The 12,560-nt window shown below is 41.2% G+C and overlaps 1 protein-coding gene across 6 annotated transcripts in view; it reads right to left on the reverse strand.

Annotated features, from left to right (window-relative positions):
- Positions 1-12,560, reverse strand: part of tcf12 (transcription factor 12) — a 78,332-nt gene that overhangs the window by 41,703 nt on the left and 24,069 nt on the right. For all 6 annotated transcript variants that reach the window (XM_070961915.1, XM_070962224.1, XM_070962308.1 and 3 more), the window contains exon 6: positions 759-820. In XM_070961915.1, coding sequence (XP_070818016.1) covers positions 759-820 — 62 coding nt within the window. The remainder of the gene's footprint in view (positions 1-758; positions 821-12,560) is intronic.

Consider the following 12,560-nt stretch of genomic DNA (forward strand, 5'->3'; position numbering starts at 1 on the left):
TCTCTGCAGCTACAGATCTGCACACTTTCCACAGCTCCTGCTCAAAATGTCTTAAATGGTATTCTCTCTAAAAATACTTTTATCAATAAGGGGCATCTTTCATAAATGCTCATTGGATATGATCAAAACTGTCGAACATTGTGTGATCACATAGTGATATGTTAGAGAAAGCCTACATTCTTTCACAGTGAACTGCAATGCAAAAATCTACTCTACTCCACTTCAGGCAGCCTGTTGGTTACAGACTTGTTTTCCACTGAACTTACATTGAAACCTTTTAACAAAGGATCCCAAAGGATGCAGAATCCCAGTCATCTTTAGATAAATAGTGGATATATCTACATAGATATCTGAACGGCAGTGCCAAAGGATGCTCTCAGTTTCTTGGTGTTGGGGTCACATCTTGTTAAGCCTTATAAACTCTTAGAAAGAGTAGGATCTTGCATAATTCTAAAATAAACAGGAAGCCAATGAAAGGAAGTTAAAATGAGGTAGACCTATGTTAATAAATTATGGACTCCCAGTCCTGGCAAAAGCCTGACTGCTGTGTTTGTGGTAGTTACATAGAAGGGAGGAATTTAGGGATTTACGGTAAATCCAGCCTTGATTAAATAAAGCATGGATTCCCTTTTTGAAATCAGAGCAACACTTAAAAGTTGGAGAAAACCTGCCTAACTTCTTAACTGAAAGTCAGAACTCGCTGTGCTTTGATAGGAATGTTTGGAGCGACATGAACTTGACATCGGATGAAAACTCACCTGGCAGCCAGATGCTCCAGGATCCCTCCCATAGCCAATAAATGAAGCCCTTTCTGATTTACCTGTAAAAACAAAAAAAAAGGAGAGTAATAACAGTCATTATATTTTATGATACTTATGCACACACCTGGATTTATCCTGAGTGACAGAATAAATACAGCGTCCTGATTGTTGTGCACTGCAGTCAAGTGTTTTGTGCAAAATGGGCTCTTAATTTGCTGCGACTTAACTTTAGGACAATGATTTGTATGTAATTGTGCCTAACTGGGTTTTTATTGTTTATTATATGGCAAATTCAATGGAAAAGTTATGATGAAACAGTTTGTAACATCATGCAAGGAAAGTCGTCACATTACTACATATCAAGCTACAGCTCATGTTCTCTTTTTCCCAAACATGCTGTCTCCAGCAATTTGGTGATTTAAACCACCAGCCTGAATTTCACAACTGAAACCTTTGAAGACCTTTTGAGGTCCACAAACATGCTGAAAGAGGCTGGGCGTGGACCTTATGATGTGATTTGAATTTGATATTATGGTCACAATAAAATTCAATGATGTCTCACATTATTATTACTATATAAAATACAATAAGCAATTGTTTGTTTTCTTTCCCTTTTACCTGCCACCGACTTTGATATTATCGGATGCTGGCTGGAAGCAAAGAGGGGAAGAAGGAAGGAGGGATGGGATCAGTGAATGATGAATTAACTGACTGACTAACATATATATATATATTTTACAATCTAGCAATAAACCGTCCAGCCTACATGAGCTTTTAAAACAGTCATACCAAATTAACTCAGGTTTCCATCATTGCTTTCACAGAAATAAGACTCCCTTTGGTCTTGTTACAGTGTACAGCGTACTAAACGCACTAAACTATTCAACAGACCTCAGAGTAGTTTAGACATGTGGGACCGTTGTGGTTCTCTAAGTTGTAGCCGAATGGTTCCTTATTGTGATGAACCCAAAACAAAATGTCCACTCTGTCAAACAGTAAAATGTGTCACAAAGTACACAAGCTATGTTTTCAGTGAACTAATTATGGATTCATTCATTGTCAGGGAGCCTTTCTATCAGTGTCCAATGCGGTGTGTACGCCTAAAAGAAAGGCTCCCAAGCAGCCATCAGGGGAAAAATAAAACTTACAGCACACAACACACATGAATCATACACATCACAACATCCAAACTCAGCAGTTTTACTCCCCTGGAAAAACAAACAAACAAACAAATGAGAGCTCCTGGGGGAGAATGATGAATAACTTTAACAGCATCGTACATTATTTCTGTCAGACTTCCAAATATTACAAGCACAGACACAAGCGCTGGAACTAAATTCTGTTTACTCTGGGGAAAAGGTAAATATTTTTTTGTGAGTTAAAAACTTGCACTGCCTGGAGCTTTTGTTACACAATGACTGATCTGAACACTGCTTTCACGCACGCAGGTGAATAGAGGCACATCTGAAAGAATTCACTTGTGCTTATCTGAGCCATCCTGCAGCAGACAATTGTTCTGCATCTGTGCAGACTGTCTCCAGAGACTGAGCAAGCTGAGGAAATCAGGGAAGATGGTTTAACTAGCAAAGCTGCCTCTCTTGTAACAGTAATGTGATACAGTTCTGAGCCATTGCTCTTGCAAAAGGAAATAGGATTAAGTTGTCGGCTACCACCAACGTTCCCCATCATGGCAGCATGATGAAACATCTCCTTTGACAGAGAATTTTAATTTCTTTATTTCCTGTATAATATCTAAAGACAGTTTAGTTCCATTCATTTTCACTCCTAAAACATGTCCTGAGGAAAAGGTCTGATCAAGTGCAAGAGTTAAATATTCATTGGCAGCATGTGTTTTGACAAGCGCACGCACGCACGCACGCACGCACGCACGCACGCACGCACGCACGCACGCACGCACACACACACACACACTGTGTCTTGCGTGAATAATTGATGGTCACCGTTGTAGTCCGGGGCCCACCTGAGCAGACAGATGTGTTTGTGAAAGTAATGCTACAGTCCACAGTGTGACACAGTGAAAGAGCCATACGCTCCCTAAAAGCTGTGGATCCTGGCAAAAGGAAGTCTGCAGAGGCGCTCCGGACCCTGTGCTCAATCAACAGTGTGGCGTAAACTTAGACAACACAAGAATACGCTGTATAACAAGGAATCAGTGAGTAAAATACCATGAGTAAACATTTACTGCATTTGTAAGCAATGAGATACTCCCATTTTCTTGCCAAAGCATCTACAATGACACCACTTGTTACACTAAGAAAACGCTCATATAAAAATGAGCGCAAGTCCACTTCTTTTATGCAACTTATATATATGTTAATATTAAACATGACGGTCACCTGCTATGACTGGAGCTGCTTTTTCCGATGTATCAATTTAACTTTGTTCTTGTGTAAACATAACACTGAGTAGATCAGAGCATCAGTGCACAGATGGATGCGATGTCCAAGCTTTGATTCAGTCTATAAACTCTGTTACACACCCTTCCTCTTCTGTCTCCTGCCCTGCATAAATCTCTGCATGAACACATAGCACAGTTGAACTGTAATAAAATCATATTTTTTTCTTTTAAGTACCAACTGAACCGTGTTCTTCTACTGGGAATTGATCTGGATTTGCTAAATCCGAGAAAGCTCACAGTGCTGTCATTTAAAATTTGACAGACAGAATTGGTTCAGGCAGAAATACATAACATTTTCAAGTTATATTTTGAAGCTGCAGTAGCTAAAGTTAATATTGTCTATTTGGTGTTCTTGGAAGAATAAATTAATACCCATGTATTGCTTTGACTTAGAAGTAGCTGTCTTAACATGATTAAGATCACGAATGGAAAGGATAGTTTTCCTCTGTCTATTTCAAGCTTTTTTAATTTGTCAGTTCTCATTGTCAGTGTATTGAATTTGAAATGTAGTTGGGTAAAAACATTTTTTTCAGTAGATCAGCAGATGTTAAAACATGTGTAGTAGATCTAAGTGAAGTATCCAATAAAGCAGCACAAAAACCTTCCTGAGAAACTGCTCAAGCATTTGACCACTCGACATGGCAGCCCCCATTCATGTTGTGGGAAGAGAAGCAGAGAGAACAGCAAGAGAAGGATGCAGCAGTGCTGAGGGGAGCGGCCACGTGGCAGCGTACTTGGGGATAAACTTCAGTATCATGTCCAAAGGTCACAGATAAGTAGGTCTCTTAGTTTCTTTAGACTGTCCAGCTGAAGATGCAGCAGCTCTGACCACTTTATCCGTTAATGCATCTCATTAGACAGAGCAGTGATATGCAGATGGATGATCAGTGACTAGTTGGCTCTCCCCCATCCTCTTCTGAAAGTCCTTCTGGAAACAACCAGCAGGTATTTTCCCTCATCGTACAACAGAGACACAGATTAAATCCCAGTACAGCCTCATAAACTTCGCAATGAAGCAGCAACCCAAGCTTTTAAAACACACCCGAAAATTCACAGTTTGCGACTACGTGGCTTAGCTGCTATTGAAATTTCAAGAGAATGCATATTTATGATGTTGAAGTAAAGTAGAACAAAGTGATATATCAAGCGGAACATATTGCTGGGTTGGCCAGTTCTAAAGCCAGGAGCCTAAATTAGCTGAATAAAATATACCCTTATCATGCAGTGACTCCATCTCCTGTCTGACGCACATATACTGCAACTCAGTGTGAGGAAAACAGGCCACTGCATCCTCAAATAAAAAAACTAAACAAGTCGTTAAATCTGAAGTTCCCTAATTGAAGTATTTAAGTTTTGAAAGACTAGCTTAGAAATCACAGTTCCTGCTGTGAGGGAAGGAAACAAAAATGAATAGAACTTCATGTGTTACAGGCTTGTTATTACGAATGCTTTGTTTTCCTGCTCTGAGCAGGCGGGTGTGATCACAGCCTCACAACAAGAGCAACAGTATTATTGTCATTATAGTTTTTGAGCTACGAACGGTTTCTTTTTGTGTCACAGGCCTTCTAATGAGTCTAAAGTGCAGTGATTGATAGGAAGCAAAAGTCATTATCTGCCTTAAAACAGAAAAGACGAAAATACTAAATGCCAAAAGCAACATGAGTGAAGTGGCTTAATTACAGCAATCACCATCAGTAATATAAATGTGAGTACACAGGCTGCCATCACACAGTATATCTCCTATGCAATGAAAAATCAATCTCACGAGGAAAAAAAAAATCCATCAATTCTGATTAAAATATTCTGTGAAGCTGCTTATTAGCATATCACTCTGATGTGTGAAGGTGTAGCTGTGATTGTGAAGTATTTCACTGCAGAGGAATCAACAGAACGTGTCCTGGAAGACAGATTAATATGGCAGAAAATGAAAGAAAGATGCTAATATCTACAAAGAGACAAAAACTAAACGTCCATGTTTCACTCTTCTTACCCGCTGAGCTAACGCTGCTCATTAGCTATTCCTAAAAGTCAAAACCTACATTCTGCCATGTAACCAACTGCACCAAAAAATGTACAAAGATCCAAATGTTGAGCTAAATCACGCAATGCTGCCTCAATTCCAAGTAAAAACCTGTTAAGAATTACTGAAAGTACGTGCACGCATGCCTACGTTACAGTATTTTATCCCGAGTCAATAAATTGCAATAGCGCTTTCAGATTTACATTTATTTGTCCTTTTGCAAGGAAAATTCTTTCCACCTCCCGTACAGCCTCACAATACACAAATACATCAAACTGGACAGAATACATCAAACTCAGCAAATACATACATGAATCCAACATACAGCCACGACCAACACATTTAATCAAACTTTACATGCACAAACACACAAATGCAGGCACGTTACAGTCTAGATATTTAGGTCTGTGCTGGCAGAGGGGACAAAACAGTAAAATATGGTTTTGGGTCCTTTCGCCTACATCTGTATCATATTTGCACAATCCAATATGTGCATTATAGTATTTCTCACTGTAACAGGCGCTATTTGTACAGTCAAGCTAGATAGAGATCAGCTATCACGAGGTCTATCCACAGACTTTAAACATATTCAAGCACTGCTATAATTGTGCCACTCAAGGCCTTTCACAGGCAAGTTGTGAAGCCACTCCAGTGTCGATGAGCTCGAGGATTTGTCAGGACAGAAGTCGTCATCCCAATGTCAGGCACTCTGAAGCAGGACATCCTCAATAATTCACCGGTACCTGGGAAATGATTTGGCCAACACAGACTGATGCCACTATAGTGCCTTCAAATCTTGCAGCAGGGTGATGAGTAATGAGTGATACACTGTGCCCAGTTTCTGCTAAATATAGCACTTTGTACTGGACTTCAGCTATATTGTTAAACCAGATCCAAGAATCTCATGCTTTCACTCTTTCATTGGTTTTTCCAAACTCTAGCCTGCTTTCATGTGCCTTTTATCATCTTTCATTCTGTAATGATGTCTGATGTCTTATTCTTCTAGCTCTTTTATTGCAGCCAAGATATGCATATTTCTGTCTTTTTTTAATCTTATTCTGTTATCCTTTAGGTTTTTGGTCTCATCGCCTGTTTTTTGTCCCAGAGACCATTTTCTACTGTTGGCTGTTACACAGCTACACGATACAAGCTGGGGGTTAGGTGCATTGTTCAAAGAGACTTCAACTGTTTCTCTTTCACTTTTCTTACCCAGATGGTCTGTACTATTGCATAAGTCTAAACCACCAACTTTACACATGTGAGCTTGCTTCTTGAACTGCAGCAAATTGCCTGCCACTTTCTTTTGTAATAACCACAGTATGTGGTTAGAGATGTGATGACCCTGAAAGCAGCATTTTGCCTGGTGATCATCTTCTAAACAACAATGTAAAACCAAGGCACCCCTCACACCTCTTCATCAAGCACCTGGAAAGCACCGGTACACCTGTTCAATTTCAGTCATTATACATTCAAGTGTGACAAACAGTTTTTACAGCAATGCATCCTCTAACTTCGTTAATGATCATACTTTTCCATGTTAACATATCTCTAAAAATTCACATCAGTTGTAACTCCACAAAAGATAATAGCTTGACTTGCACAATCATTTCAATCAGAACTCTTGACTTGAAAAAGCCATGTAATGTAAGACAAGCTATTATTTAATGTGAATGTGAAGACCTTTGTGAGTCTATTGACCAGTGTAGACAGCATAAAGTGGTGTTAGATAAAATACAACATTTAACCACATTGGCCAAAATTTTCAATCAAAATAAAAAAAATAATTTGTAGAAAAATCAATCAAATCAGAAAAGCTCAATCAAATTTTTACTTAAAGTGATTAGAAAACCTAGTATCTATTATGAATTGAAAACTGAAGTGACATATTCAGTCCAGTGCAACCTCAGCTACCTACAGGCCGAGCTTAAGAGGTGAATAAACAACATTAGGTGCTGAAATCGTACTGGAGGACAAGACAGGAAGGAAAAGCTGGCCAGTCATTCAGTGTGCCTCCTTTATTGATCACAGAGCTGCAGCACAGCGCAGAATAGCACTGTGTTGAGCCCCTTACTTTGATAATGTGAGGTAGTGACCTAAGCGTCTCGGGGGATCAATTCAAAACCCTCGCCACAAAAACAGCCAATTAGTGAGCGTGCTTCGCTGCCTCTCCGATGCATTCCAAGGGCCCCCTTTCCATCCAGAAAACGAGTCCATTTTCCTTTCTCCAAGGAAAGCCACGACCATGAAACAAACACATAATACAGGATGAGGAAATGTTGTTAATGGAGAAACCAAATGTATTTATCACACGCCAGCTCACTCAGTTTGTTTTTTTCTCTGAGCACACGTGTTCACTGCTGGTGTTCGTGCGTCTGTGCTCATGTTCCCGTGTGATGACTTGGATGGCACAGAACCACAAAACATTAATCCTATCAAGTTAACAGACCATTTCTTAATGTCAAACCACTATCAGGACTAATTCATGGCAAAAATAAACATTTTTATGAACTTTTTACAATCTCTATTCAAAGCTTCAAGACCTTTTTCTTTCTCTGTTAATTTCCATGAAAGGAGCTGCTTATGTGATGATTAAATCATGAACTAACAAGCAGGGTATTCTCCCCATAAAGTCTTATTTCTGGCCTCTCTGGATGCTAAGTTAGACAGGCTCCACTGTTGCTAATACATTCCTCTGGCAACAAGAGACGGCACAAGGGCAAATCAGCTGTATACACACTCACTTTTTCCCATACCTTTTAAAATGCCTCCTTTTTGTTTCCTTTTCTCAAGACTTTGTGTACATCACTCCTGCCAAAGTCGTCTGATGCTTCCAGCAGGTTCCGTCTGACATTAAATAAAAGCTGGCTGGGTTAGAGGTTAGGTCAGTCTGGATGAGGAAAGAGACACTGAAGACGCTGTCTACAGCCCAGCGTCAGGAACAACAGTATGATGGAGAAACATGATAGAGCCACAAAACACTCAGGAAACACATCTCCCTGGCCCTGAGCTCAAGATCAATTTCAGCATACAGCCATGTCAGCAGTTACATTATTCAAAACAGCGAGAGCAAATGTTAATGAGTTCTTATTTGCATATTTATTTTGTTCTTTGTTGAAATGTCACTGATTATTATGTACTATGATGATAAATGCATCTGCTCATGCAGCCTGATGTGTAATTAGCCATTAGGTGGAATGAATAGATCAATTAAAAGGAGAGGGACCAGGATTAAGAGGAATCAACCCAGGAGGAATGCAGGAATGAGAAACAATAACTTGGGGGGAGAAAAAGCTTACCCGCTCTGCTTTTTGATTAGGCTAGATGTCTGGAAAGGGTTACTAATCAAGAAAAGGTGTCTAAACTCTCAGCTGGATCAAAGATATCTCTCGTTTTACTGCACATTCTTTAGACCTGAAGTATGACTTTCAAAATCAGGAGCTGCTGCCCTTCGCACTGGCTTAACAGTTTCTTTTCTCCTAAAATCCATCTCTGTGGAAGAGAGGAGATGTGGATTTCCTGATTGCATCTATCCCGTCCTGGGATAATCAGGTGCCATGGCTCGGTCTATTTGAATTTTCTCTAACTCGGTAAAAAGGAAAAAGGGGGCGGTGTACAGGGGAAAATGTTTTCGCTTGGCCTTTGCCTTTTTCCGAGCCCAACTATTCTCCTGCCAGTGCTTGTTATTCACGAACAAGGAAAAAAATGCATTACTGCGGACCAGATGGGAACATTCCACATGACCAAACCAATCAATCACCTTGGTGGGACGCAGGTGTGACACAGCCGTGCAGCAACACACCATTTCACAGTCTATCAGGCACAAACACATGGTCACCAATCAATGGCACCCTGAGGACCCATGAGGAGGGGTGCTTCTCCGTAGCCTCACTGGTTCATGGCTGATGACTTCATAATCACACATCCTTTCTCTCAGAGGAGAAAGGCGATGAGCTCCCTAATAACGTGTCCCACCATGTGAACACCAACACCGTAATGGATGCTGCATTGGTAAGGCCGCTAACACGCTCCCCCTCCTGCATCACACATTCACATGTGAGCTCACCACCACCGTCCCTGTCAGCTTAAGAGAGAGGGGCTGTCCGGGGAAACAAGAGCACACTTAACAAGCTAAAGAAATGTCCCCCAGTTGGACATTAGAAATCAAGTCAGTGTGTAACATCAAAGTAGGAGACTGTGTTCAGTATTAGATGCCAAACAACTGTTGAACAGCGAAACAACAGAGAGCCGAGGTGAAGGACAAGGAAGGATACACACATGGGTTAGGAATGCTGATCCAGCTCCAAGCACTGTGGGCATATTTCCTTACACAGAAAACCCCTGCAAACCCTAAGCGGTCTACAGTTTAAGAACACAAGCCTGCTCTAAATAAAACATCAAAACAGCCTGAAGGGGATAAATCTTTTGATGAGTGTACTCTGTGGGGGATGGCATTGTATGTAACCAAAAATGTAGCAGCCATTTAAAAGAGTTTTGTTGATTTGAAGTTGACAAAAAAAGTACCTTCCCACTCCCATATTCCTGGCAGGAAAGAAACTCTCACAGATCCATGCTTCTCTCTACACTTCCCACACCTCACACTCTCCGGGCTGTGCCAGCACAGGACAAAATGTCAGGCATTGTCAAGTGGGAGTAAAGGCGAAACAAATGTTTGCATTTTATCAACCAATCACAATCCACTGCAGTCCATCAAGACGGGTGTGTAACATTATCTTGTGTTTTGTTTGCCAACATGAACACAGGACGCCTGGACAGGCAGTTGTGACTGTGGGAAAAAATGGAGGCGGGGGTTAGGAGTGGTGGGCATAAGAATTAACCAGCAACTGTGGGCCAGGTTTTCTGCGGCTCCTCTCAATAAGGATGTAACCTTTGATGTATCTTCAAAAGAGTTGCAGTTAGGTGAGGGAAACTTTAGAGCTGAGACAGAGATTGATGCCCAGGAATCAAGGGTCAATTTCATGCATGCTCAGTGTTGTAGTAGTGGAGTTACTTCACTTCAAGAAAAAGGAAGGAAGGAGAATTAGAATGAATTTGTCACCCATACTGTGCCCAGCCTGGGTTCATACATCTGTTCTACTGGCTGGATTTTGTCCTGAAGTTGATCCCCTTTGTGATACATGCAAGCAGACCACCACTTCACGTGTTTATCTTTTACACAGACATCCTACATCTCCATAAATGTGAACTTAAACACGCCTCCGTATAGATTCTGTACATTTTGGAGACCAAATAAGGTGCTACATTCTTGAAAAGACAAGGTGCACAGTGGTCAGATTTAATATATTCATTTATATCTGGGAGCCATTTGAGATTCAGTTATACTCCATGAACTCCAGTGACTTTACCCCTTAGGGTATTTCTCTCCAAGATGTTTAAGGATTGTTCTCTTCAAGGTTTAACGTAATTGTTGGTGGGCAGTGTGATTTTAAGACAAAACAATATTTTTTATCAAAAAACAAAACAAATCAATGAATGCCCAATGTAAAGGATCAGCTACAAGTTAAATTATGGACACAAAGTTATTTATTCAGGTTGGTCTCAATTGACTGTATGTATCAGCTATATCTTAGTTTTAATGCTCTCAAGACACATCTGCAAATTCCAGAAGTACTAAAATCAGTGCCAGCACTGCATAATACATCAATATTAAGCAATATGTTTGCTATGTACAGAGATCATGTGAAAAATCAATGTGAAAAATGGTCGCTGACTTTTTTTGGTGTATATCGAAACCACACAGTGATAAGATAATCAACACTTCCGGCATTGGCAGCGCCAAACGCTGAGGTCAGCAGACTTCAATTCTAGTAATTCTTCTCAATGAATCGTTTCCCTTTTAGCTTCGTGCTTGTATTAAATAATCTCTAACATTCTTCTTGGCATCAGCTGCAGGCAGCATGAGGCGAGAGAAATGTGAGAAAAGGGGGAAGGGGAGAATGAAAGGCAGTGGAAAAAGAGAGAGATGAGGGATATACAAGGAGGCCAACAAGCACAATGGGTCTTAGTGACAGAATTTGGATTTATCTGAAATACTTTTTAACCACTTCTCAAAAATGTGCATTTTCAGCAGAAAATAAAGTTTTTGAGAAAGACAGACTCTTTTTTTTGTGTAAACATCTGCAGACACACGTACACAATTATACACAAATATCCTGGGCCCTTATAACAAACAAAGCAACTCTGCTCTGGGCCACGCCAATCAACACATATATCAAGCAGTCTCTTATATAACATGCAGTGAAACAAGCTATGAGGACACCTTTCCACTGATCGCAAATAAAACCACGGTGCTCTCACCCCTGTAGCTGCTTTCCTAGAGACATGTTATGTCATCATACCTTGGCCATGCCCTTGCTCTTCCTTCCTCTTTGGAGAGACAGCCCTCCAGGCCTACGCAGACTACAGCTGATCCTCTGCAGCTGGACAGCCTCAGTCACATGCTGGGGGCCAGGGCCCAAGGAAGGCACGGCCGGGGCCGGGCAGGGCCGAGATCGGCTGAGAGAAGGACAAGGGCGGGGAGGACTGGCATGTGTGGGGAGATGTGGGCGGCGTAGGGATGGAGAAAAGGGATTTGTGCCCTTTCAGCTCATCTTCAGCTCTTCATGCTCCACTGACCGCGGTAATAGATAAGCACACCCTGCAGCTCTGCATAATGACCGGCTACATCCACTAAATTGTACTGCACCACATCTTCTAGCCTTCCCTTCTCTGCTCTCTGTTATTGTCAAATATACAGCAGATATATACATTCTGCAGTCATGCACACAAGTGAATGTGCAAAAAATTGTTTACCATGAGTTAATACTGTATTCAGCTCTTACTGTGAAAGCTTGCTGCATGCTGTGTGTGTGTGTGTGTGTGTGTGTGTGTGTGTGTGTGTGTGTGTGTGTGTGTGTGTGTGTGTGTGTGTGTGTGTGTGTGGGTGTGGGTGTGGGTGTGGGTGGGTGTGAATGACAGTGGGGGGAGAGGGAGCAGCATTGACAGCACCTGTGACCCACACTGCAGTGGAAACTGAGTGCACACCTGAACAGCACCTGGTCACACTCACAGCCTGGGTTTGAGGAGGGTCTCCCAAGGGCCAGAGCATTAGCACATGACACCTGCCCCAGTAAAAACACATTGGGGATGCCAGCGTGATGTGGGAGTTGACACTTCATGAAAAGCCTAGAGGAACAATTACAAATGAAAAGCCAAAAGACTGCAAGAGATGAATTCTGTTCTCGTGCAAAAGGCTATGCAGTGCAGCACAGTTATACAATGCCGTTTTTTGTTTCTTAAAAAAATGCAAAGTCACTCACACAACTCAACAATTTCATTCTTTAGTTTTAAGGAGAAGAAAGGA

This window comes from Chaetodon trifascialis, chromosome 1 (genome assembly GCF_039877785.1).
Source record: "Chaetodon trifascialis isolate fChaTrf1 chromosome 1, fChaTrf1.hap1, whole genome shotgun sequence".
Taxonomy (NCBI): Eukaryota; Metazoa; Chordata; class Actinopteri; order Chaetodontiformes; family Chaetodontidae; genus Chaetodon; species Chaetodon trifascialis.